The sequence below is a fragment of the Heterocephalus glaber genome, unplaced genomic scaffold (assembly GCF_053883595.1).
Source record: "Heterocephalus glaber isolate CG9 unplaced genomic scaffold, H.glaber_assembly_v1.0 deba00000331, whole genome shotgun sequence".
Taxonomy (NCBI): domain Eukaryota; kingdom Metazoa; phylum Chordata; class Mammalia; order Rodentia; family Bathyergidae; genus Heterocephalus; species Heterocephalus glaber.
Window position 1 is genome coordinate 10,906,688 of NW_028258142.1, and position 25,904 is coordinate 10,932,591.

The 25,904-nt window shown below is 33.6% G+C and overlaps 1 protein-coding gene across 11 annotated transcripts in view; it reads left to right on the top strand.

Annotated features, from left to right (window-relative positions):
• Positions 1-25,904, top strand: part of Rttn (rotatin) — a 210,727-nt gene that overhangs the window by 106,961 nt on the left and 77,862 nt on the right. For all 11 annotated transcript variants that reach the window (XR_015443133.1, XR_015443131.1, XR_015443132.1 and 8 more), the window contains exons 29-34: positions 5,634-5,762; positions 6,187-6,297; positions 14,817-14,975; positions 16,222-16,293; positions 21,656-21,845; positions 23,341-23,432. Coding sequence is in view for 4 of the 11 variants with exons in the window: in XM_087191413.1 (XP_087047539.1) it covers positions 5,634-5,762; positions 6,187-6,297; positions 14,817-14,975; positions 16,222-16,293; positions 21,656-21,845; positions 23,341-23,432 (753 nt within the window). In the remaining 7 variants the exon portion in view is untranslated. The remainder of the gene's footprint in view (positions 1-5,633; positions 5,763-6,186; positions 6,298-14,816; positions 14,976-16,221; positions 16,294-21,655; positions 21,846-23,340; positions 23,433-25,904) is intronic.

Genomic DNA, 25,904 nt, shown 5'->3' on the forward strand with positions numbered 1-25,904 from the left:
GAAATGATCATCTACAGAGAAAATACTGAGAAATCTCTAGGAGCCCCTAGAACTTGTATTTGAATTTAGCAGGATTAGAAAACACAAGATATGTATAAAACTTCAAGTCTGTGTATACTTGCTATAAATGAAGAATTGGATATTGAAATTTAAAAGTTATGTAGGAGTATAAAGGACGTAGAAAAGTTAAAAAAAAAAACAAAACAGTGTTGGAAGATGTTTAGTACCTAATTTTAAGACTTATTCTAAAGCTGCAGTAATCAAGGCAGTGTTGGTGTAAGGAAAGACATATAGATCATTTGAATAAGAGATAATCTAGAAATAGAACCACACATATATGGTCCACTGAGTTTTGAAAGATTATTTAACATTAACATTTTATAGAATATAAACTCAATTCAAGAGCCGAGAAAAAGATAGTGTTTTCAGCAAACAGCGCTAGAACACCTGGAATCCGTATATAAAAAATTAACCTCAACCCTTTATTTCCATACGTAAAAATAACTTGAAGAGATCTATGAACCTAAATATGAAAGCCTAAAAGTATAAAACTTTAAGAAATTATAAGGGAAAATGTTTATGAATTCAGGGTAGGCAAGAACTACCTAGGATACAAAAGACATGATGTATAAAAGAAAAAAATTGATAAATGAGATTCCATCAAAATTTAGAACTTTAAATGACATCATTAAAATGAAAAGTAGTCCTTAAACAGACCATATTTACAATGCATATAACCTATGACTAGAATATATAAAGAGCTCTTACAGCTCATTAACAGACAAGCCAATTAAAAAGTAGACACAAGAAAATAATAAATAGCCAGTACACCACAAGGAAAGGTGTGCAACTCTAGAATCAGAAAAATACTAATCAGTATAATAACAAGATTGAATTATATATTCATTAAGGAGATGAGGTTAAAAGTTTTAAAAGCCTTGTCATGACTTTTTCTTTTTGTTGGATTCTCCCCCTTTGCCTTTAATTTGTCACGCCCAATGGATTCATTCTGCTGGGCTTCCTGGGCTTGTGAGCCTCATTGTCTTTTCCTAGGGTATTGTCTAAAATTTTTTGGAGTGCTGATTTGGTATTCATGAAGTTCCTGAGGTGCTCTTTATCATGAAAGTATCTTATTTCTCCATCAATTTTGAAAGATAGTTTTGCAGGGTACATCACTCTGGGTTGGAGGCTGTTTTCCTTTAGGGCTTGAAATATGTCACCCCAAGCTCTTCTTGCCTTGAGGGTTTGTATTGAGAAGTCTGCTGTGATTCTGATGGGCTTTCCTTTGTATGTGATTTGTTTCTTTTCTCTCACTGCTTGTAGAATTTTGTTCTTCTGTTGGATTTCTGGAATCCTAAGTATTATATGCCTATGTGTAGATTGTTTTTGATCAAGGCTATTTGGTGTCGAGTCTTATATGCCTCACTTATCTGTATGTCAAGTTCTTTTCCCCTGCTTGGAAAGTTTTCTGCCATCACTTCTGTGAACAGTTTTTTGATGTCATCTGCCCTCTCTCCTATTTCTTCTTTGACTCCAGTTGGTCTTATGTTATTCTTCTTTGCATCATCTAGCAGCCGCTGAATTGATTTCTCATGTTCCCTTACAATTTTAAAGCAATTTTTCTTTTCCTGGTCACTAATTGCAATCTTATCTTCTATATGTGAAATTCTATCCTCACATTGGTTCATTGTGCTGATCAGACTTTCAATGGAGGTTTTAATCTCCTGGAAATCTGTTTCCATCTGTTTTATGGTTTCCATTTGTTTGCTATGTTGGGATTCCATCATGTTCCTCAGAGCCTCTATTTTTTTTTGTCTGTGTCCTCTCTAGATTTATTAATCATGTCTTGCACTATGAGCACAATCTTTGCTGTTATCTGAGTAATTATTTCTGATTTCATTTTTTCCAGATCCTCTTTTGTTGCCAGTTCAGAGAGTCCAGGTGGTTGGATATCAGATTGTTCCATCTCATTTCCCTTTGGGGTTGATGTAGGTGATCTGGAAGTCTGAGGCTTGTTTAAGTGTCTTCTCATTTCCACGGGGTGGGGGTGGGGTGCTTCTAGAGCCCACACAGCTCACATTCTCTGCCCTAGGAGCGTGGAATGGCAGCGGGGGAGCTTCCTTCTGGGTGCTGGGACCGGCTGAGCTTCTCTGCCCAAGGAGCCTGGGATGGCAGCAGGGGAGCTTCCTTCCATGTGCTGGGACTGGCTCAGCTTCTCTGCCCTAGGAGCGTGGAATGGAGGCCCCTCCTGTTGAAATCTTAAGGGCACTTCCTAGGTCTGGTCTTAATTGGATTTTTTTTTTTTTAGTTTTTCTAAAATGTACTTTCAGCCCCAATTACCTTATAAACATAGCCTTAATTGCACACATTCTGAGATGCTGTCATCATCATTTAATTAAAAATATTTTCAGTGTGATGTAATAAATATAACAATGGCATGACTGTATATAGCTCTGTAGGAGAACAGCTTTTCCACGTTGCACTGGTAATCTTGCATGCACACACTGGGCCAAAAAGGCAAGGCTTAATAAACTGCAGCTGATTTGCAGTGTTGATAGAATTTCCTGTGATCCTTCTGGAACATAAGAACATGGGAAGCTTTTGCAGAATTTCCAAGAGTAGTTTGATTCTCATTCATTTGACTATTAGAAGTCTGGCATGATCTTGTTTCTTATGCCTCTTGGTCATATGAAGTAAGTATTCTGTCTGCCTCACTTGCTTGTGGTACAGCTGCAGTTGTAAAACTGATTCATTACAACACAGCATTGGCTTCTCAGCAACAGAGTGCCCTACCATCTGCCTTGCAGTCATCTGGCCCCTTTGTGCCAGTATCACTTTGTGCAGGGGACACTAGGAGCAGTACCTTTGGCTACTCTTATTTTGCTGTTACATAAACTGTCTAAAACTAGAAATAGCTTACTGTCCCTCAGAGGTCAAATCTGCCAGCCTAATTTGCCTAGAGAGCTCTGATAGCTTTTAAGCATCAATAACTTGATATCCAAAGATTAGAATTGGGCCGGGGATTTAGTGGTTCCGCCGCCTGCCTCGCAAGCGCAAGGACCCGAGTTTGATTCCCAGTACAAAAAACAAAAAAAACCAAACAAACAAAAACACAAAGATTAAAATCAGTAAATGGATTAGGATTTTAGGAAAGACTCAACAGGAGACAGTGTTCAGTTATATTTTGAAAAATGAAAAAATTGATGGACTGTCACGGGCATTCTAGACCTAAAATTTGTTGGCCAAATTGTATCTATAGCTTTCTACTCCTTTTTGTGCTATAAGTTTCTATTTCAAAGCCCTGTAAACCTCTTTCCTAGGTGCAAGAGACTGTTAATCTTGCATTTTGAGTCTTATCTCCACTTTTATTTTTTCCTATGTCTCTGAATTTTTGGTTGTATCTAACAGCTCTTTCAAAGGCTTTTTTAAAAAAAAGACTATTTCTTTACACAGTTTCCTCTTTTTTATGGGTGTTAATCTCTATACAGAGTACTGTATAAGATCTAATTTACTCACTTTCCTTTAGTAAGCCTTTTCTTTTCTAAACGTAGATAATACCATTTAACTGGTCTCTTCTTTATGTTAGATATATGTGAAAATTTGTCCTTGTTACTGTTCTCTTACCTTTGTAAAAATATACTGTATATTTATTTATTTTATATGTGCTCTGTTAGACACACAAGATTGAGAGCTTATGATCATCATCTTTAAAACTTTTGCATCATTCCATGGCTATGTTATCTGTTTAGTAATGATTTTTACATTGTGGTAAATAGTAAATCATTTAATTAATGTGTATCTTACATGTAATTTTAAAATTAGAATACAATTTGTATAACATTGGTAATGTGACATAAATGAATTTAAATGATGTGTATTTTATTTTGTGCTTTCATTATTGAATTTGTATTTGTATTTTCAATAATAAATTATATTTCAGTGTAATCTACATTTTTTCCAAAAGCATTCTATTTTTTAAAGGCTTCAAAGTTCTAAATACAATTAGTAGTGCTATAAAATTTAATATGACTTTTACAGTAGTTTCTTCAATACTTTATATTTTCTTAAATAATTATAAATATTGCAAAAGGAAATATTGTCAGCCTACTAATTAATTATGCCAGGCTGCAAGGAGTTCACAATTTTAAATAAATGTTTTTGAACCGATATATTAAAGACTTAACTGTAATTTTTTTTTGTTTTATGTTTTTTGGTATCAGGGATCGAACTTGGGACCTTGCACTTGTGAGGCAGGTGCCGGAACCACTGAGCTAAATTCCTGGTCCTTAACTATAATGTTTTTAAAGTTAGATCTTCTAGTGCATTTAAAATACAATTCAACCTGCAGTTACCTTATTTGTAGAAGAATTGGTTGAAATGTGATTTATAAATACTCCATTTGTAAACCTTTTATGGAATACATATCTTCTGAAAAATGACCTTTATTTTTAGATGAGATGTACAGCAGTAATTAAAAGAGAAGCTAAATGTTGTATTGTTTATATTTGGAAACTATGAGAATACCTATTATTTAGGTACCTATTTTTAAAATAATAGGTATGATAGAGACTGGATCACAACTATGTTTCAAATATTAGAAATAAATTTTGTATTAATCTTTTTAAAATATCTGTTTTGCTTCATGAATTAGAAAAACAAAACAAAAATGAACTAAAAAAATACATTAAGATAAAGTAACATAGAAGTATTTTGTAGTGAGTAAAAAAGCATTGAGATTTTGGATGAATAAATTATATTAGTGCAGATAACAGGAAGTTTTGACTGTTTTGACTTATAACAAAGTATTGGGACCTAAAAATAGTTACTGTTGTTTTTCTTAATCTTTTATTAATTACAAATGAACTTTTGTCTCATTGATTTCTTTGTGTGTTGACAAAATGTGAGTTTTTCCTCAAATAGTTTGCATATTTTCACCAAACCCCTCTTTGAGGAATAATATGTAATTTATATAGAAATAGTCCAGAAAAGTTTGTCATATATTCCATAGGAAATCAGATGGAAATACTTTTTGGTATAACTTCTTAGTTAAATGAATGTCCTTCAGGTGAGAAACATTTCTTTTGTTGTTGCTAATAGAAATATGCCAAATCTCTCAGATATGTGGGAGAAAAAAGTTGAAAACTAGTGAATTAAATAATGAGCATATATTTTAAGTTTGCAGTAGAAGATCACTCAGAAGTGAGAAAAATGTCTATTTATATTTAAACTATATTTCAAGAAAATTTAGCATAGCCGAAGTAGTCAGTGAGTTTTATAGAGCCAGCAATGTCTGTGCATACTTTTCACCAGGATATTTATACATTCTTTGACTTAAAAAAGTGCTATAACATTTTTAAAATGTTAAATAAGGTTATTCTGAATCTCAACAAAAAACCTAGGCATATATTACATTTCTTTTTTATAAATCCCAAGGGGAAAAATATTAAAACCAAGAATATTTTTTAACTGGTAAAATACATATAACAAAAACTCATCATTGTTGTCACTTTTAAGTGTATAAACTGAGAATATTATAATTTTATGAAGTTAAGATTTGAGTTTGACAAGATAGAAAGTTATGTGTTTATATACCATTAGAATAAAGCTGCTATGAAACTGTATTTATTTTCCAGGTCATTACTTCTTTTTACGTGGAGCGTGGAGGAAATGCTATGTCATTCATGGGAAAAGGTGTCACAAAGAGCACAATTCTTTGCTTGCTTCACTTATCCCATGAGATGATGGCCCAGGCTCAGAGCTCGGTAAGGACATTGAAAACTGTCTCTTGAACAGTTAAATGAAAAGGAATATGCTGTGCTTAACACATTTCAAGCCTATAAGCTCAATACATAAAAATGTTCCTTTTGACTTTTCTTTTTAGGAGACAAAAATGTTTCTTGACTAAAATGTTTCTTGGAAATTCTGTATTAATACAAATCTGAACATTTTTTGAAATTTATTTTGATTGAAATAAGCTTTCACTTCAAAATTACGTTTTGGCTAAATTATGAGAAAAATAGCTTTTATAGAAAAATTGTTATGTTTAACTTAGGAGAAGCTAGATTTTTATTTGCATTGTTTTGGCCAGATAATAAAACCAAGTCTTTAATACATATGCACTTTGTTTTTATGTTTAAAACTTATTTTAACCTAAGGTGTTTCTGTTCTCCTTGTTTTTCATTCTAGGAGTGGATGTCTCTTTGGTTCTTGCCTTTAGGTAATCATAGCGAAGAACATGCTCCTGATCAACAAGGATTGGCTTGGTTGATTCCCTTATGGGTTGATCGGGACCCAGAGGTCAGTGTAAAGGAGAACCAAGTTCATTGTGTTTAGGTAAAAAACAAACAAACAAAATCCCATATATGCTTATGCATATTCATATTATGGGAATATAGTTACTAAAGCTTATACAGTAATACCTCAGTTGTCAAACACCTTCAGGCTCAAACTTTCCACTACTTGAACTACCAAGTCAAGAAAAATCTGCTCAGTCTCCGTAACTTTGATGGATTGTCCAACTGAAAAATCTGACTTGAAAAAAACTCTACTAGTGGAGAGTGAGTCAGGCTTCATATCTCACGGCAGACACAGAGGGGTGACACTTCAGTCTAAGTGACGCCATCACCTTTGGGGTCATTTTTCCCTTTCCTTGAAGAATAGTACCCATTGCCTGTAAAATCCAAGCCCAACAGCCTCCCATCATGCCATCCTACCTTCTCTGCTCTCTGTGTGCTATATTGGTAGTATCTTTGCAGATATAATCTTATCTGTTCTGGCTCCTGCTGATATGGCTAAATCACAGTCTTGATGTCTTTATGAAATAGTTGGTCAGCCATGTCCTCTATGTTCTTTTTAGAATAAGCTTTCTCATAGTTTACATGAATAGGTTGAGAATTTTCTCAGTCTCCTTATTCTTACCCAGTTTTGCTTAACTGATCTTAATTCTTTGTCTTTATTATCTGTCTTCTGCTATAAGCAATCAGGAAGCATCAAGCTATTCTTTTAAAACATTGCTTAGAACTTTTCTCAGCTAAATATTCTATTTTATTGGCTATCAGTTCTACCTTCCTTAAAACACTAAAACATGAACATAGTTGAGCTATTTTCTTGCTACTCATGTTAGATAGCTTTCCATTACTATAATAAATACTTGAGATAATCAGCTTAAAAAGAAAAAGTGCTTATTTTGGCTCACAGTTTTGAATGTCTCAGCCCATAGACAATTTGGCCCATTGATTTTGAGCCTGTGGTGAGTTGGTACCAAGGTAGGAGTTTGTTTTGGAACAAAATTGGCAAGAGAAAGGGCCTAATTGTCAATTTCTCCTTCAAGGGCATGCTCCCATATGACTGAAAGACTTCAACTGTCCCCTGTCTTTTAATGGTTTCTCTATCTCCCAGCATCACCAAAGGTTGGGATTCAAACTCATACATACGGGTCTTTGGGGCTACTTACACAAACCATACCATCACTTTATAATAAGGCTCGCCTTTTCTCAAATAACAGATTTCCTGTATTATGTTCTTTATTTCTGTCTGAGATCTCACCAGAATCATCCTTCACAGGACATTCTGAAAGGCACCTCAAAGCTCTTCCAGCCTCTAACCCCTTACTCAGTTCCAAAGTGACTTCCATATATTTAGGTATTTGTTTCAACAGCAGCTCTACCTCTTGGTACAAAAGTCTATATGAATGTGGTCAGGCGGCCTTGACAAAATAACCATAGACTGGATGACTTAAATAACAGAAATTTGTTTTCCCCACAGTTCTGGAGGCTGGATGGCTTCCTTTTCACTATGTGCTAAATGGCCTCTGCTTGGTGTATGCATCTGGAGAATGGAATTTGACTTCTCTTTTTTTAAGGCTATCAAAACTAGTGAAGTAGTGTCCCACTGTTAAAAAAAAACACATTTGACTTTAATTACCTCTAAAGAGCTTTCTCTCCAAACGTAGCAATATTGGGGATTGGAGCTTCCACATAGCAGTTTGCAGGATCATAGATCAGTGCATAGGGTGTCCTTTCATATCAAATTCATTAAAGCACAGATTGAAAATATGTAAGAAAAAAGATAATATGATGTATCACTTTCAGAACAGTGGAAAAATTATTAGAGAAGTCCAGCCATATTCTATCAGTTTGAAAGGATAGCATTTATTCCTTAACTATGTTACAACCATGTTATTTTTTGCTGCTGATGACATTGAAATTGTATTTTTAGATCACAATTCAGAAATTTACCAAAACATATGAACATGAGTAGCACTGATACTATGGCAAGCATGTTATATACCACTTCAATCTTTGGTACCAATTTTTGTTTCCTGGTAACAGGGATTGAACTCAGGACCTTGTGCTTACAAGGCAGGTGCGGCACCACTGAGCAAAATCCCCAGCCCAAATACCACATCAATCTTATTTGAAACATTTTTCTCTTAAAATAATTTTGGAGAAAACACTAAATACTTTGTAAAAGGTATAACTCAATTATTTTCTTTTGAAAAGAAGGTTCAAGAAAGTCAAAACTGTTTGGAAGAAACACCATAAAAAAGAAGAAAAACAAAACAAAATAATAGGTTTCTTAATTAGTCAGCTTGTTGCTGCTGGGAAAAAATAACATGATGTACACAACTTAAAAGAGGAAGGTTGTTTGGAGGGCTCGTGGCTTCAAAACATTTCTGTCCATGTTTGGCTGGGTCCAAGGAAGAAACATCCTCATGGAGGAGTAGGGCAGAGGAAAGCTTCTCATGTCATGGCAGCCAGTAAGTACAGAGAGAGGAAGCAGCTGGGGATCGGATATAACATTCCAGCTTATAGTCTTAGTGACTTACTGCCTTGCCCAGGACTCGTCTCCTAACAGCAAATCCATCAGGTATGAACTCATCAGAGGATTAATCCATTGATGTAGTTAGTGTTCCCATGATCTGATCACCTTCCAGGACTGTTACTTGTTGGGAAAATTCTTTATCCAAATAGTAATAGTACCCACTAAAGAATGAGGATAAATAGAAATTATATTCATAGAAGACATGTCAGTGTCCTGTGCTTTCTCTCAGAAAAGACTTGTAAGCTATAACTTTTTATGCTTCTTGTTTAAACCAAGTTTTAACTTCACGTGACTTTTGCTTATATTCAAGTTCTTTTTCTATATTATTACTTTCTTGTGGTGTAGGATTTTTATCATTCATAATCTTATAGGATACTTTCTTGGGTGAGTGCCCTTTATAATATAGACTTGTGTAAAACTAATGTCATTTTTATAAAACTGTGATTTGTGTATGTGTGTGCTGGGGATTGAACCCAAAAGGCTTCTTGCACGCTGGGCCAATGCTCTGCCATTGTGCTATGACTCCAGCCTCAAAAGTATATTTGATGTATCAGAAAGATTAATTTATGTTAGGAAATGGTATTCTTTTTTTATTTTTTTAATTAATTTTATTGGTACATTTTAAGTATACAATATAATGACATTCTTCATTGGAAATGTGCATCTTTACATAATCTCTCTTGGTTCTTTTTTCCCCATTCCCCTGCCCTCCCTTCAACCCTTCCATCCCTCCCTATTTACAAAGACTTTGCTTCCATTTTTCCATTTTCTCATATTAATCCCATTCCCTTTTTTCCTTTCCACTATCCCTCCCACTTCCCCTCCTCTTTGCCCCTTTTCTTCCTTTTTCACATTATCTATTATCCTTTTAGTCCTCATTTACATTTTCAGTTTCTCACACAGAGAAACTATTAGGTATTTACACATGTGTGTCCTATTTATGTCACTTAAGAGTATCAAAGCAATGTGGATCCATTTAGCTATAAATGTCTAGTTTCTCCATTTTTATGGCTGAGTAGTACTCCATTTTGTAAAAAAAACCCCACATCTTCTATATCCAGTCTCCAGTTGATGGGCAGTTGGGCTGCTTCCAAGTTTTAGCTGTTACAAACTGTGCTGCTATGAACATGGGCACACATATATCACTGTGGTATGATTCTTTTAATTCTTTGGGGAGGATACCCAGCAAGGGAATAGCTTGGTCAAATGAGACTTCCAGCCCTAGTTCTTTGAGGTATCTCCATACTAATTTCCACAGTGGTTACAACAGTCTACACTCCCACCAGCAATGGGGCAGTGTTCCTCTTTCCCCACAACCCCACCAGCATTTGTTATTGGTTGATTTCATGATAGCAGCCATTCTTTCTGGAGTGAGGTGGAATCTCAGCATTGTTTTCATTTGCATCTCTCGAATGACCATTGACATTGAACATTTCTTCATATGTTTATGTGCTGTTTCTACTTCTTTGTCTGAGAAATATCTGTTCATTTCAGATTCCCACTTTCTGATTGGGCCTTTAAATTTGGGAGGTCTGTTTTTTTTAAGTTCTTTATGTATTCTAGACAGCAGACCTTTGTCTGAGGAACAGCAGGTGAAAATTTTTTCCCACATTGTGGGAACTCTCCAAGAGTTCTACCTAATCTCTGTTCCAGTCGGTTCAGTATTTCTGTTTTTATATTTATATCTTTAATCCATTTTGATTTTAGTTTAGTGCATGGTGAGAGATATAAGTCTCTGTGGTCTTTGGCAACTTAAAACCCAATTTTTCCAGCACCATTTATAAAGAGGCTATCTTACCTCCAGTGAGGTTGGTTGGTTCCTTTGTCAAAGATGAGGTGGCTGAGTGTGTCTGAAGTTGTTTCTGCATCTTCTAATCTGTTCCAGTGATCCTCATGTCTGTTTCTTTGCCAGTACCATGCTGTTTTTATCACAGTACCTTTGTAGTATAGTTTCAAGTTGGGGGTTGTGATATCCCCTGCCATGGCTCTGTTATCTAGAATTTCTTTTGCTATTCTGGGTCTCTGCTTGTTACAAATAATTTTTGGATTGTTTTCTTAAGGTCCATGAAGTATGCTGCTGGAATTTCAATTGAGGTTACATTGAATCTATATAGCAGTTTTGGAAGTATGGCCATTTTCACTATGTTGTTTCTTCCTACCCAGGAGCAAGGGACATCTTTCCATTTTCTGATATCATCTTCAATCTCTCTTTTCAGAGTGCTATCATTTTCAGAGAAGAGGTGTTTGATTTCTTTTGTTAGGTGGATTCCTAGGAATTTCAGTGTTTTGGATGCCATTGTGAAAGGAATTGTTTGCCCTATTTCTCTCTCAGTGAGTCCGTTGTTTGTGTAGAGGAAAACTATTGATTTTTATGTGTTGACCTTATATCTAGCTACTGTACTGAATTTGGTTATTAAGTCTAGAAGACTTTTGGTGAAGTTCTTGGGGTCTTCTATATAGAGTATCATGTCATCTGCAACTAATGACAGTTTGACTTCTTCATTTCCTATCTTTATTCCTTTTATTTCTTTCTCTTGTCTAATTGCCGTGGCTAATGTTTGCAGAACTATATTGAACAAGAGTGGTGATAGTGGACATCCTTGTCATGTTCCTGATTTTAGTGTGAAGGATTTCAGTTTTTGACCATTTATTATGATATTGGCTGTTGGTTTTTCATAGATGGCTTTTATCAGTTTGAGGTAGAGACCGTCTATTCTAATTTTGTGTAGGGCTTTTATCATAAATGCATGTTGGATTTTGTTGAATGCTTTTTTCTGCATCTGTTGAGATAATCATCTGGTTTTTGTCCTTGGCTCTATTGATATAGTGTAATACATTGATTGATTTTCGTATGTTGAACCATCCCTGCATCCCTGGGATGAATCCCACTTGGTCAAGGTGTATGATCTTCTTGATGATCTTCTGCATTCTATTTGCCAGTATCTTATTAAGCATTTTTGCATCTATGTTCATTAGTGAGATTGGCCTATAGTTTTCTCTTTTGGTTGGATCTTTCTCTGCTTTGGAGATCAAGGTGATGCTTGCTTCCAGGAATGAATTTGGGATTATTGCTTCCCTTTCAATTTTCATTGAAGAGGTTAAACAGTAGTGGCAATAGTTCCTCTCTAAATGTCTTATAGAATTCAGCAGTGAAGCTATCAGGACTCAGGGTTTTCTTAGTTGGTAGGTTTTTAATTATGTTTTCAATTTCATTGACTGATATTGGGTTGTTTAGAATTTTTAGGTCTTCTTCGTTCAACTTTGGTAATTCATATGTATCTAGGAATCTGTCCATTTATTCAGTCTTTTCCATCTTACTGGTGTACAGGTTCTTGAAGTAGGTATTGATGATCCTCTGGATTTCTGCTGGGTCCATTGTAATTTTACTCTTTTCATTCCTAATTGCAAGGATTTGGGCCTTTTCTTTCCTTTTCTTGATAAGATTGGCTAAGGATTTGTCAATTTTTTTATTCTTTCGAAGAACCAATTCTTGGCTTCATTGATTTTTTTGTATCATTCTCTTAGTCTCCATTGCATTGATTTCTGCTCTGATCTTTATAATTTCCTCCCTTGTATGAGCTCTGGGGTTATCCTGTTGTTCTTTTTCTAGAAGCTTGAGATTCAGCATCAGGTTGTTTAATTGGGCTCGTTCTGTTCTCCTAATATGAGTATTCACTGCTATGAATTTCCCTCATAAGGCTGCTTTCATTGTGTGCCATAGGTTCCAACATGTTTTATTGTCATTGTCATTTAATTGAAGGAACTGTCTGATTTCTTCTTTAATTTCCTCTGTGACCCATTCGTTATTGAGAAGTGTGTTGTTCAATTTCCATGTGTTTATGAAATTCTTGCGGTTTCTTTTGCTATTGATCTCCAATTGCATCTCAATATGGTCTGATAATATACAGGGGATAAATTCAGTTCCTTTGCACTTACCTAAACATGTTCTCTGAGTATGTGGTCTATTTTGGAGAATGACCTGTGTGCAGCTGAAAAGAATGGGTATTCTGATTTTGTGGGGTGAACCACTCTGTAAACTCATGTTAAATTCATTTTTTTCAAGAGTTTCAATGAGTTCTAGTATTTTGTTGCTTATTTTTTGTCAAGTTGATCTATCTATTTGTGATAGTGGGGTATTGAGGTCCTGCACTACTATTGTATTAGTGCATATTTGATTTTCATGTCCATTACTATTTGTTTTATATAGTTGGTCACACTAGTTTTTGGTGCATGTATGTTTATGATCATCCTCTCTTCCTGCTGGATTATTCCCTTTACAAGGATGCAGTATCCTTCTTTATCTCTCTTAATCAGTGTTGGTTTGAAATCCACTTGATCTGCAAAGAGGATAGCTACTCCTGCTTTTTTTTTGTTTTCTGTCACATGGAGTATTGTTTTCCACCCTTTAACTTTCAGTCTGTGAGTTTCTTTTTGAATGAAGTGTGTTTCTTGTATGCAGCATATTGTTAGATCTTGCTTCTTGACCCATTCTGCCAGTCTATTTCCTTTGATGGATGAATTGAGACCATTAACATTGATGGTTATAACTGATACATATTGACTTATCATTGTCATGAATTTTTCTTTTTGTTGGGTTCTTCCCCTTTGCATTTAATTTCTTGCCTTGACAGATAGATTCATTCTGCTGTGCTTCCTTGGGTTATGATCCTTATTGTCTTTTTCTAGGATATTGTCTAGAATTTTTTGGAGTACTGGTTTGGTATTCATGAAGTTCCTAAGGTGCTCTTTGTCATGAAAGTATCTTATTTCACCATCAATTTTAAAAGATAGTTTTGCAGGGTACATCAATCTGGGTTGGAGGCTGTTTTCTTTTAGGGCTTGAAATACGTCACTCCAAGCTCTCCTTGCCTTGAGGGTTTACGTGAAGATGTCTGCTGTGATTCTGATGGGCTTTCCTTTGTATGTGATTTGTTTCTTTTCTCTCACTGCTTGTAGAATTTTGTTGTTCTGTTTGTTTTCTGGAATCTTAACTATTGTATGCTTACATATAGATTTTTTTTTATCAAGGTTAGTTGAAGTCCTATATGCCTCACTTATCTGTATGTCAAGTTATTTTCCTCTACTTGGGAAGTATTCTGCCATCACTTCTGTGAAGAGTTTTTTTTACGTCGTCTGCACGCTGTCCTGTTTCTTCATTGACTCCAATCAGTTTTATGTTATTCTTCTTTGCATCACCTAGTAGCTGCTGGATTGATTTCTTTTGGTCCCTTACTATTTTGAAGAAATTTTTGTTTTCATGGTCACTAATTACAATCTTATCTTCTATATCTGAGATTCTGTCCTCACGTTGGCACATTCTGCTGCGTAAATTTTCAATGAAATTTTTAATATCCCAGAAATCTGTTTGCATCTCTTTTATGGATTTCATTTGTTTCCTATGTTAGGATTCCATCATGTTCCTTAGCTGCTCTATTTTTCTATGTGTCCTCTCTAGATTTATTAATCTTGTCTTGCTCTATGAGCACAATCTCTGCTGTTATGTGAGAAATTATTTCTGATTTCATTTTTTCCAGATCCTCTTTCGTTGCCAGTCCAGGGAGACCAGGTTGTTCAGTATCAGATTGTTCTTTCTTACTTCACATTGGGTTTTCTTTAGGTGATCTGCAAGTCTGGTTTTGAGACTGGTTTACGTGTGTTCTCATTTCAGTGGCATTGGAGGGGATGTGTGCTGCTGGTGCCTGCACAGCTCATCTCCTTGGCTCTAAGGGCGGTGGACTGGTGGCCCGGAAGGTTCACTTCCTCTGCGCTGGTGGCAGCTTTGTTCTTCGGCCCTGGGGGTGGTGGTATGGAGGCCCAGAAGGTTCACCTCCTCTGTGCTTGGGGCAGCTCTATTCCTTGGTGCTGGGGCTCTATGAATTCTCGTCTCTGACTCACAAACAAAGGGCACGTGGCTTCTTCCTTCCCAGCACGTGTTCTGCCTCACTGAGGAAATGGTATTGTTAAATTTGATAACTTTCTTTTTAATTTGATAGGTGAGATTTACTTCTCTGGGATTGGGATCAGCACTGACTATGCTTGAAGCTGGCTGTGTGGCGTTGGCAAACAGTTGTCAGAACATTTCCGGTGGGCTCTGGGGAACTGTTGTGAACATTCTGCTGGACCAGTCGGAATGTAGCATGGTGCGCCGGGAGGTATGCCTTTTCAACATTTTCTCCCTTTTTTTCCTTGCATGTTCATTGTGACAGTGTCTACAAATTGTATTCAACCTACTGTTCAGTGGGGTAGACTGACTGTGGATTATTATCCATCCTGCTTGTGAAAAAAAACAAATAAAATGACAATGAAAGGTATTGATCACTAAAAATTGGGAGTCTTTTATTCTGATAAGATCAAAGCAAAATGCAGTATAATTTTAATGTGAACTCTTGTTTTATTACACACTGAAAAGTAGTTTACAGAAAAAAAATTACTTCCTCTTAAGTGTATGTAGGTCTGTAATGTTTAGACAGTTTTAATAGAAATAAAGCGTTGTCTAAATGATACCTTTTTGAAGTATATGTCTTACAACATGAGAGGAAAATTAAACCCTAATTTAATTTGTGATTTTGTTTGTATAGCTTCCTCTGTTAAGGTAATGATTCATACCTATAGTTTTAAAACAATAATTAAATAGTTCTTAGAGGCTTATGAAGAAAATATTAGCTCCTGGGTCCACCATTAACTAATTTCTTATTCCCAACTCAAAAAATGTGTTTTCTTGTTAGTTGCTTTCATGCTTGTAAATGGTAATGCTTATGCTTAGGGCTTTTTCTTCATTTATTATCTTTAAAGATTTTTTTTTTTACTTCCAGTGAAGATAGTTGGAAAATTCTCTCCTTAGGATTCCCCTAATATTCCTTTTACTCTTCCTGTATTATTACATAATAATCTTCCATTAAGTAGATAATAGTGTTTATTATTAGTGTTACTTAATTTGAATAACTTTAGGTCCTCATAGGTTAAGTTGGACATTTGCGATTTATATTTTTGTACCAAGTTTTTCTGAGAGGAGTTTAAATGAGAGAAGAAGACAGTAGAGAAAGGTAGGTGTGTGTATATGTGTGGGTGAGTTGTAGATATATATAAATCTGGAAGGGGACACTATGAATGTATATTTCTTAAATGCTATCAGAACAGTTTATATTTCACAAATCATTTTTTGGCATAAAGCTAAATTCTGAGAGAAAAATAATATTTTCTGATGAACTAATTTCATACACTGTTTGGCCATCACCTAACAAAGTTACCTCTGAGTAGGAAATACAGTTCAGTAATACTCATAAGGATCTGAGCATGTGCATTGACCAGATGATATCATTACTAAATTGCAGTATATTGGTTATTTCAGAAATGACAGCAAGATGGCAGTATTAACATCTTTTTTGTTTTAATTTTCAGGCTGCATTTATTCTTCAGAATCTCCTTGTAATTCCAATGCCTACAGAAATTATGAAGGATTTTACTTGGCAGGTGGGCAGTTTTAAACAATTACCATCCTCATAGATGTTTGACATTAGTGATAAATTTTCAGCATATGTATGTAGTTGGCACTCTGCATTCATGGGTACAGCATGCAGATATTCAACCAACCAGGGACCAAAAGTATTTGAGAAAAGGAAAAATTGTATCTGTGTTGAACAGATACAAACTATTTCTTTTTTTGTGAGTTTGTGTTTTTAGTACATAATGTTTACATTCCTTGTGTGGAGTTGTTACATGTACATAACACATCTTAATTCCTTTTCTCCTCCCATTTTCTTCCCCTCCCTCCATCTCTTGATTCCTTAACATTTGAGAAAGATCTAGCTTTCTTCTTATTATCTATCTTTTATTTTTCTCTTTTTTGTGTTTTGTTCTCATACACAAGAAACCACGAGATATTTAAGCTTGTGTGTCTGATTGACTTCACTTAACATTATGATCTTGGGTGTATACATTTTCCTACAGATGACTGAAGTTCATCTTTTATTATTGCAGAGTAGTACTGTTTTCTTTATTTTCTTTCTTTCTTTCTTTCTTTTTTGGTTTTTTTGAGGCAGGGTCTCCCTTTGTAGTCCAGGTTGGCCCTGAACTCACTATATAGCCCAGGCTGGCCTCGAACTCACAGTGGTCCTCCTGCCTCAGACTCCCGAGTGCTGGGACTACAGGCGTGTGCCACCACACCCGGCTATTTTCTTATTCTCAAGACAGTACAGTATAACAGCTGTTTACATAGCATTTACATTGTATCAGGTATTTTATAAGTAATCTAGGAATTATTTAAAGTATATGACAGGGTGTGCATAGATTATATGCAAATATCATGCTATTTTATATAAGGAACTTGAGTATCTGTGGAGTTTGGTATCTGTGGGAGTCTTAAGAACCAATATCCCATGTATATCAAGGAAGGGCAATATTACATTACTGATGAAACTGTACATAGAGTAGCAAGGATCTCTAAAATTAGAATATAGACATTTTCTTAAGCTTGTTCATGTTTGAAAATTCTTTTCCAGAGTGTTAAAATAATTTAAAAAATAATAATAGCCAACATAGGCATATTTGTGGAAACTGAACTCATACTGACTTATATAATTTAGTTGTAAACTGCTATGTTCATTTTATGGACTTAGACACTTAGCACAATAATGTCTTGCCCTAAATCACACAGCTATTCAGTGGCAAACTATCCTTTGAATACAGGCACTCTTTGTTACTTCACTAAATTGCCTTTCTAATAATAATAATGATAAATAAATTGTATACAGTTAAATATGGGTTAATATTAACATCTTTCTTTTTCTGAGTTAATACATGTGGGGGTTGTAACTTTTTTGATTTTTGTTAGATTAATTTTTTGTTTCATATTCTGAATATCAAGTAGTAAATGGTTAACTAAGATTTTTATACATTTTACCTTTATTGTAGAGGTAAGTGTAATCTTAATCCTTTTACTTATCCATGTATTCGCATCCTGTAAGTATATATTTATTACATCATTCCATACTCCCCAGGATTCATGACAAATTTAACATTTAATTTTAAGATTTCATTAGATATACTCTTAGTATATGTGCTGCCGAAGCGAGCACTATTAGATATACTCTTAGAGGGTGTATCTGAATCAAACTGAGCTAGGGGACAGATTTTGGGTACCAGCTGAAGATCCAGGTGATTGTCAAGGCTCCTATTCATTTATCTCTTGAAATGTTCAATTCTGCAATCCTTACAAACTCAGGTTAACTCTCTTCCTGTTGTAAATCCCAGGTCACTTTTCCACTGGTTCCTAGCAATTTCTTTAATATTGCTTTCAGATCATGGTTGCTTATCCACATCTACCTCTTATACAAACTTAAAGGAATATACAGAAGTAGTATTTATTTTAACAGAAAGGAAACACTTGTAAAGCAGGAGCCAAGGAGAGAGTGGTTGCTGGGTGCCAAAGGAAACTGCTCAGATATGCTCTTTCTCTACTCCTCTTTGTTAGCACTCTACTTCCAACGTGTTTCTTTATCAGTGGAAAAGTAGCTGGGAAGTTATATGAAAATTAAGGATTTATTTTTAATTTTATTTACTTAAGTACAAGAGAGTAAGCTGATGATCTGTATGTATACCTTAATGAATCAGTAAACACTAACGGAGCACCTATCTTCTCTGTAATGGGACTTGGGAGAACCAGTTTTAAAAATATAAAACTATGGCTTTAACCTTCAGAAACATTCTACTTATGATTAATTTAATGATAAGAAATAAGGCAAGAAAGAAGAGGTAATATTTGGAAAAGAACCTAATTTAATGGTAAAGATATTAAATGCTAGTATGTTTCAGAGAAGACTGAAATGGTTCTAGTGGTTACTGAATGTTATTTTCTTAAAAATACTTAAAATTTAAAAATCAGTTTTAATTACTTAGCACTCACCTTATTCCAGTAAAGATTCATGGTCTATTATAAGGAAAGGTAAATTTCAATATTATAGTAAAAGTATAGTAGAAATGAGAGAAAGAAAAGAAAAGATATAAAAGAAGTAGAACCAAAAATAAAACTTGAGAAAATATGTACTAGAACCATATTTTGTAAAAGGGCTTTCAACATTCTAGCTTTCAACAGCAAAAGGGAAAAGCAAGTAATTCATAATTATAAATGCATTTTATTGCCACTTAGTACAATTCCAGATAGTGACGTGGAACAGGAATTTATACTGAGTGTGTGAGGAAAAGAGTAGAGAGGTGTAGTAACCATATAGGGAATGCTGCAGAGAGCTCAGTGGAACAGCAGTACTAGAGGGCATAAATTTAGACTACAGAAATTAGCCAGCAAAATAAACAAAAGTAAAGGTAATTTTCTTTGTTAAAAAAATACATATATACTTCATCCACACTATTCCATGCTGTGTCTTCCAGAATGCTGTGAAAGGTATACCAGGTAAATAAAGCACTTTGTTGAATGAAATACTGTTTTGCTAATGACTTTTTAAATTTTATAACACTGGATATACAACTGTCTCCTTATCTTGTATAGTTTATTTTCTTAGTCATTTTAAGCTTTATTTTTTTGGTAGGGATTATTGTTTTGTTCAATTGAATTAGCTTAGATTTTCTTTCTTACAAATTCTTATCTTCATTTTCTAAATCTGTTTTTCTTTTCGTATTAGGAAGAAAATGAAAAAAGGAATCTTAAAAATATACTAATTGAAAATTAAATGATTTAGTCTATAAAAATTGTGATAATTTTACAATTTAGAAAATCACTACAAGAATTCTAATATACTAAATGCACTCTTCACTTACTTTGAAAATACTTATATCAAAAAAGTTGGATTTTAGAAGATGGTAGCTTTGTAACCCCTCTCTTCCTAAGATGTAATTAGTACCATCAACCTCAGTAGGCCTTTAACAGGATACTCAGAAGATATAAGATGTCTTGAAGATATCAGATGTCTTGAACTGTAAATACTAAAGTTGTTTTCTGTTCAAGATTTATAGTTTATGTACCTTTACCTATTTTTATTAAATCTTTCTGAATATAGGAGTTCTACTGATGGAAGAAGTGATTATATAGACACAATTTTCCAAAATAATAAAATTGGAATGATTTTGTACAATATGTAAAATAAAAAATGTTAAAATTGTTTTGGTCATCATTTGAAATGTATTTAGAAAAAATAGTTTTTGTACCACTTTAATATAATGTTTTGTTGATTTACTGAGTTGTTAGGTAGTTGGAGTTAAGCTAGTAAACTTAGCTAAACTTTTTATGTTTTATATTTTTTTTTAGAAAAGTACTTGATCACTGAGCTACACACCTTGCCCCACTTTAAAAAACTATAGCTCTCACTTTGGTTATTAATTTTTTCCCTGAATTATTATAATGAGGCTTTATTATGCAATGTTGTGGCACTATTGCCTGTCTCTTTTGTGTTTGACGTTTTTTACATTGAAGAATATTTTAACTTGCTTAAAAGATAAAAAACATTTTGCAGCTATGAATGTTAAGTCTGACTTGTTTTTGCATGAGATAAAGTAAGATAAAGTAAGGCATAAAAAATAAAGTAAAGTAAAGTAAGGTAAAGTAAGGTAAAGTAAGGCATAAAAGGAACACATTGCTATTGGTTCATAGGCAGGAGGCTTAAGACCTTACTCTCTTTGTATTCTTGTCTGTTGTGCTTGCATCTTGTAGACTTCAAAATTTAAATTAACAATGACTATCACATGCTAACTTTTCATTAGTCTTACTTATATTCCTAAATAGAGTCTTGCTATATTTATGAAGATTAAACTCACAGTGCTGGATAGATTTATTACACATATAATAACTTCTTAAATCATAAAAGGAATTTAGTATTGAAGTTAAGAGATTTGTTAAAATAATATTCTTAAAGAGAACTGTTAGTAGAAATTGCTACTGTTGTTAGTAGGTATTGTTAATATTGTTAATGAAGTTATATCTTTAACTTGTGAATTACTTCACCTGTCTAAAGAGTAGGTTTTAGTGTCCATCTCCCATAGTGATGTGTGAAGGGTAATAGAAAACATACATAAACAAATTTTATGTTTAAAAGTAAACTTTGAATATGATTTGACCTTATCTTCCTTTCCTGTTGTCATTTAGATTTTTATTTTTCACTTTCTCTGTGGTATATTTAAAAAATCAGAACTTTATTATCATATATTAATAATCAATTATGAGATTTATTGTGAACTTTAAACCAATCCTAATTGATTGGTTTTTACCTTTGGATATTTCAGGAAAATTATTGAAATAATTTATTTCAATTGAAATAATAATGCCAATGCAAAAAACTATTGGAAAAATTATGTGAAGAGATAAAATTGTGTAATAGTAGATTCTTCTCAGTCTTTTGGTAGCAGATGTATATGTTTTTGGTAGCAGATGTACTTCTTTTTCCTTTTCCTTAATTCTTTGGGAAATAACATGGTAGACAGATTTTGTAGTGGACATTGATAGGTGTAAAAATATTTTTGAATGTAATTACTTGGCCCACATTATTTCAGATTTTTAGTAATTATTTTACTATTGTATGTAGGTAGAAGAATACTGCTTTCATTGTGTTTGTGGCTATAGTATGTAATTAATTGATTAAAGCTATCATTATATAGAAATAGTTTAAATTCAATTGCCCCTCAAGAATTAGAGTAGATCTGAGGGTAGCTTTAAGGATCAGAGACCTAGATATTATGAAGTGCTTTGCTCTAGATTAGGCTACAGTAACTGGGTGGAATGTGATAGGATGTGGAACTTAACTTGTTTTATATAGAGAGTACAGTGGATCTTTTTTGAAGAAATTATGGCATATATCAGTGCCTTTCTCTTCTCTCCATCTTTTCCTAGGGCCCCTGTGTCCATGATGAGGATTCTGGCCTATCACTGATAGGAAAACCTGCTCTCCAGGCTCTTTTATACCACTGTCATTTTTATGATCATTTGAATCAGATGGTGAAATGTTGTTACCTGGGACGGTATATGTTTGATTTAAGGTTTTCTGCTTTTAATGCAACTTCAGAAGCTAATGATTTAAATGGTAAGTACAGTATCTTTTTCTTTTTATAAAATGTAGCTTTTTAAAAGATGTAAGAAAACCGTGTTTATTAAAAGACATTTGGAGAATAAGAATAACAAAACTACATAGGAAAAATACTCATCTTGAGTCCTGCTCCCCCGAGAGTACCCCTTTTATGTTAGAGTATATTTTCTTCCAGTGTTCTTCTCTTCGTAGGCTTAGTTTTATATAGTTGTGCTAATTTTTTACATGCATTTTTGTGTTTTCTTCTTTCACTAAGGATTGTGTAAGCATTATTTGTGTCATAAATTCTTTATGGAAGCCATTTTGACATCTTACTATTGTTTCATATTGTTTTATGCCATTTGGTAAAGTTTTCTGTTTTTCCCGTATTAATATCTTAAACTTTTTTTGAATCTTCATTTCTTGACAATTTATATTTTTCCACTGTTCTTATGAAAGACACCTTTTATTACCTACTTATTTTATTATTCATCAAAATACATTGATGAAAACATTTTACTTTTTTTGTTGAGAGATTCTCCTGGATTTGCTAATGTTAACTAATACTACTAATTGCTAGTTATTAATGTTAATCAGTATCACTGATGTTTATACACACAAGTAATATACTTCATAATAAAAGTAGTTTATATTTTAAGCTCATTTTTTACCTAATTAATTCACACGAAACATTTTCAAACGTAAAGAAAAACTTCAATAGTACAAAAAACTGAATGGCAAATATTTCATTCTGTATGTGATTTTTGAGTGTAAAACACAAAGTTAGGAAAGAAAACCAATATCTAGAAAGGATATTTTTATTTGTGTATGACTAACTTACAAGTTATAAATATAATAGTTTTTAAATTGAAAAAAAAAAAACCTTTAATGCTTATAGGGAAAAAAAAGTACAAAAACATCCCAAATGTTAACGTTTTATTTACTTTCCTTCATCTGTGAACACAAATAAAATTTGTTTATATGCATGTAGATAGCATTACACACACACACACACACACACACATACACACACACACACACACTCTTTCTGTGTCATTTAGGAGTAAGTGGCGGCCATGAAATTCCTTTACCCCGAAATACCTAAGGGTAAATTTATAATTCTCTGTACCGTTCTGTTCACTAGGAAATTTGAGAGGAAAGTGACATTTGATAAAAGTTTTGAACATTATAAATAATGTCCCTATTTCATAGTGATTTATTTGCTTGGAGTTCTCTGAAATATTGTTACTGAAAGTATGAACTAACTTCCTTGGCATCTTCTGTGAGATTGTTAGAAATGTGCATTCACTGCCCCTACTCTGACTGAGGGTGTTAGAATTTCTGGGACTAGGTCTTAGGATTCTGTCAGCTTTAGCAACTCTCAGTGATACTTGAGTGCATTAACAAGTTTCTTTCCTTAGTTTTTAGTTGGTTTCCTGCAATTAGTATTCTTTCCATTAATTGCTCAGTACCCAGAAATGTGTCCAGGTTAACAGCTTTCTTCTTGTCCCAGGTTTAGATGACTCATTCAAGTTTTGGAGGGCTCCATCTAGGATATCCAACCAAGATCAGGATCCAAGTTCTCTCTCCACCTCAGAAACAAGGGTACGTACAAAAAGTGCATGAGTGCTTTATTTTGAATCTCTAAAACAATTTGAATTTGCATAATAGAGAGATAACCATGGATATAAAGTTGTGATTATAATAGCTATGATATGTAAAAGTGTTTTCTGTGCTCTGCAATTACTTAATTTATTATAACATAACCTATTCATCAGCTATACAAAGTAGATACTTTTTGCTTTTCCATATGAGAAAGTCATTCAGAAGTTAAGTAACTGTGATCATTGTGGCTTGAAAGTAGCAGAGTTGGAATTTCAGCCAAGGTTTACCTGACTGTGGTTATAGCTATACTGATTATCCTTTCTATTGAGAGTTCTCAACCCCTTTCCTATTTCTTTTGATACAACCAGAATACAAATAAGTGTCAAAATGTTTATCATTAGTAGTAGAGGAGAACAAATCCTATGATTAAAAATATTTGATTTTCCTGAAATTTTACTTAAGGACAAGGCAACATGAGAAAATTTACTCATTCAAATGATTCCAGTGTGATACTGATGATTTTAAAAACATTGTTAAATGCTTGCATCAGATAAGAACTTCTCTTAATTATCTGAATACCTAATTTATTTATGCCTGCTTGCCTGCCCTCCTCTTTAAAACATATGTAAGTTGCTTTGCTTCTAGTAATTGATACTGTATTTCAGCTTTGTCCAAGTGTAAAGAAATAATTTCTTCTCAATTATGAAACATTTAATTTTAAAGTGTTTTTAGCATACAGACTTTGTTGTAGAACCTAGTAGACAAAGATTGCTATCTGTCCTTTTAGGAGTAAAAATAGTATGAAAATAAATTATTATACAGACATTAATAAAATTTCCTCCTAAAATTTCTCAAAAGACTGATAACTTTTTTTTGCTACAATTTTAAGTGTTTTTTTATTGATACAGTCAAAAATGAAGAGCTCGTATTTAGTGCTAAATTGGACCTTTATGTAGAAAAGTAATATAACTGCTCTACTTCCACTAGATGTCATGCTTTCCTTTCCAAGCAAGAGAGAGTATGTATCTTTGTTTCAGCAAGAGCAATAATACGATTAAAAGTCAAAATGAATTCTGTTAATTGGTTATTTAGTTCACAGAAGGAAGGCATCAATACATACTTGAAAGTACATCTTTTTAGCCAAATGTATGGCACATCCTTGTAATTTTGCACTCTTAGGAAGCTGAGGGTCTAAAGTTTGAACACAACTTGGACAACTTAGTGATTTATTGAGGCCCTATCTCAAAGTAACGAATTTAAAAAGGTCTGGGGATGTGTCTCAGTGCAAAGACCATGAGTTCAATCCATAAGACCTCAATTCAATAAAAAAAGTAAATTTTTTCAAGTTTCTTTATTGTTAAAAGGGTTCTAGAGTAGTCTAGAGATCTTTGTGCATTCTTAAGTTCTTTGCTTATTGTAGGTACCCCGTAAATAGTAATTAATTAACTTTGAGTTATCTTAGTTATTTTGTAGATACTATTTAAGCTGTATTTATCCTATACTAGACTTAAGTTTAAGAAAAATGAAATCAGTTTTCATTTATTTATTTTATATCAACATATAAATCTTGAAAGTTAGAATATTAGATTTTTCTGATAATAACTTTGAAAATATGTTGTTATGGTCACTTAAAGTAGAAGTATTTTGAGGGGAATTAATAGCAGTGTATTTTATACTATAATACATTTTAAAAATTTTAAATGTTCACAGTTTATTTCAGTTACCACTAGTATCACAGCAGTAGCATGTGGCAGAGGAAGCCTGTACACCTCAAGGCAGCTGGGAAAGGAAAGAGATAAGAAGGGCCTAGGTTTGCAGTATCCCTTCATGGGCATACCCCTGATGGTCTAGCTTCTTTACACTAGGCTGGAGCTCCTGAAGGTTCTGCTACCTCCCAGTAGTGCCTGATCTAGAGACCAAGCTTTCAATATGTGGGCCATTTGGGGACATTTAAATTCTAAATTATAACAAACTATCTTAAGTAAAAGTCTTTAACCTGTTTATGTTTGAATGTTACATAGAATTTTTAAAGTATATACCAATGAAATTTAAGTTAAAAAAAACCCTTTGATATATAGTCCTATGAAACATTTATTTCTCTTGTTTTTGGGAGAACTAGTATCTTGTTCAAATTTTTACAACTTTTTTTAAATTGCAAACAGCAGTTTGGAACTGGGGACTTTTATTCACAAACACAGTCTAATTACCCAAATTCTCCTTACTGTCATGGCTTCTTCAACATGCCTAAGATACTGTTTATCTTTGTCCCCAAAGGAGAAAAATCTGGAGAGTTTATTATGTTAATAAAACTTACTTTAGTTTATCTAAAGTCTAAACCAAAGCCATTGTACTTAGATCACCTATTACTTTCTCTAGTATAAGAAAATGTTAAAGTTACAAATTGATGTATGAACTGAACGGATTTAAATCTTACTAATCTGCTTATCTGGTTATTTATATCTTTATCCTACA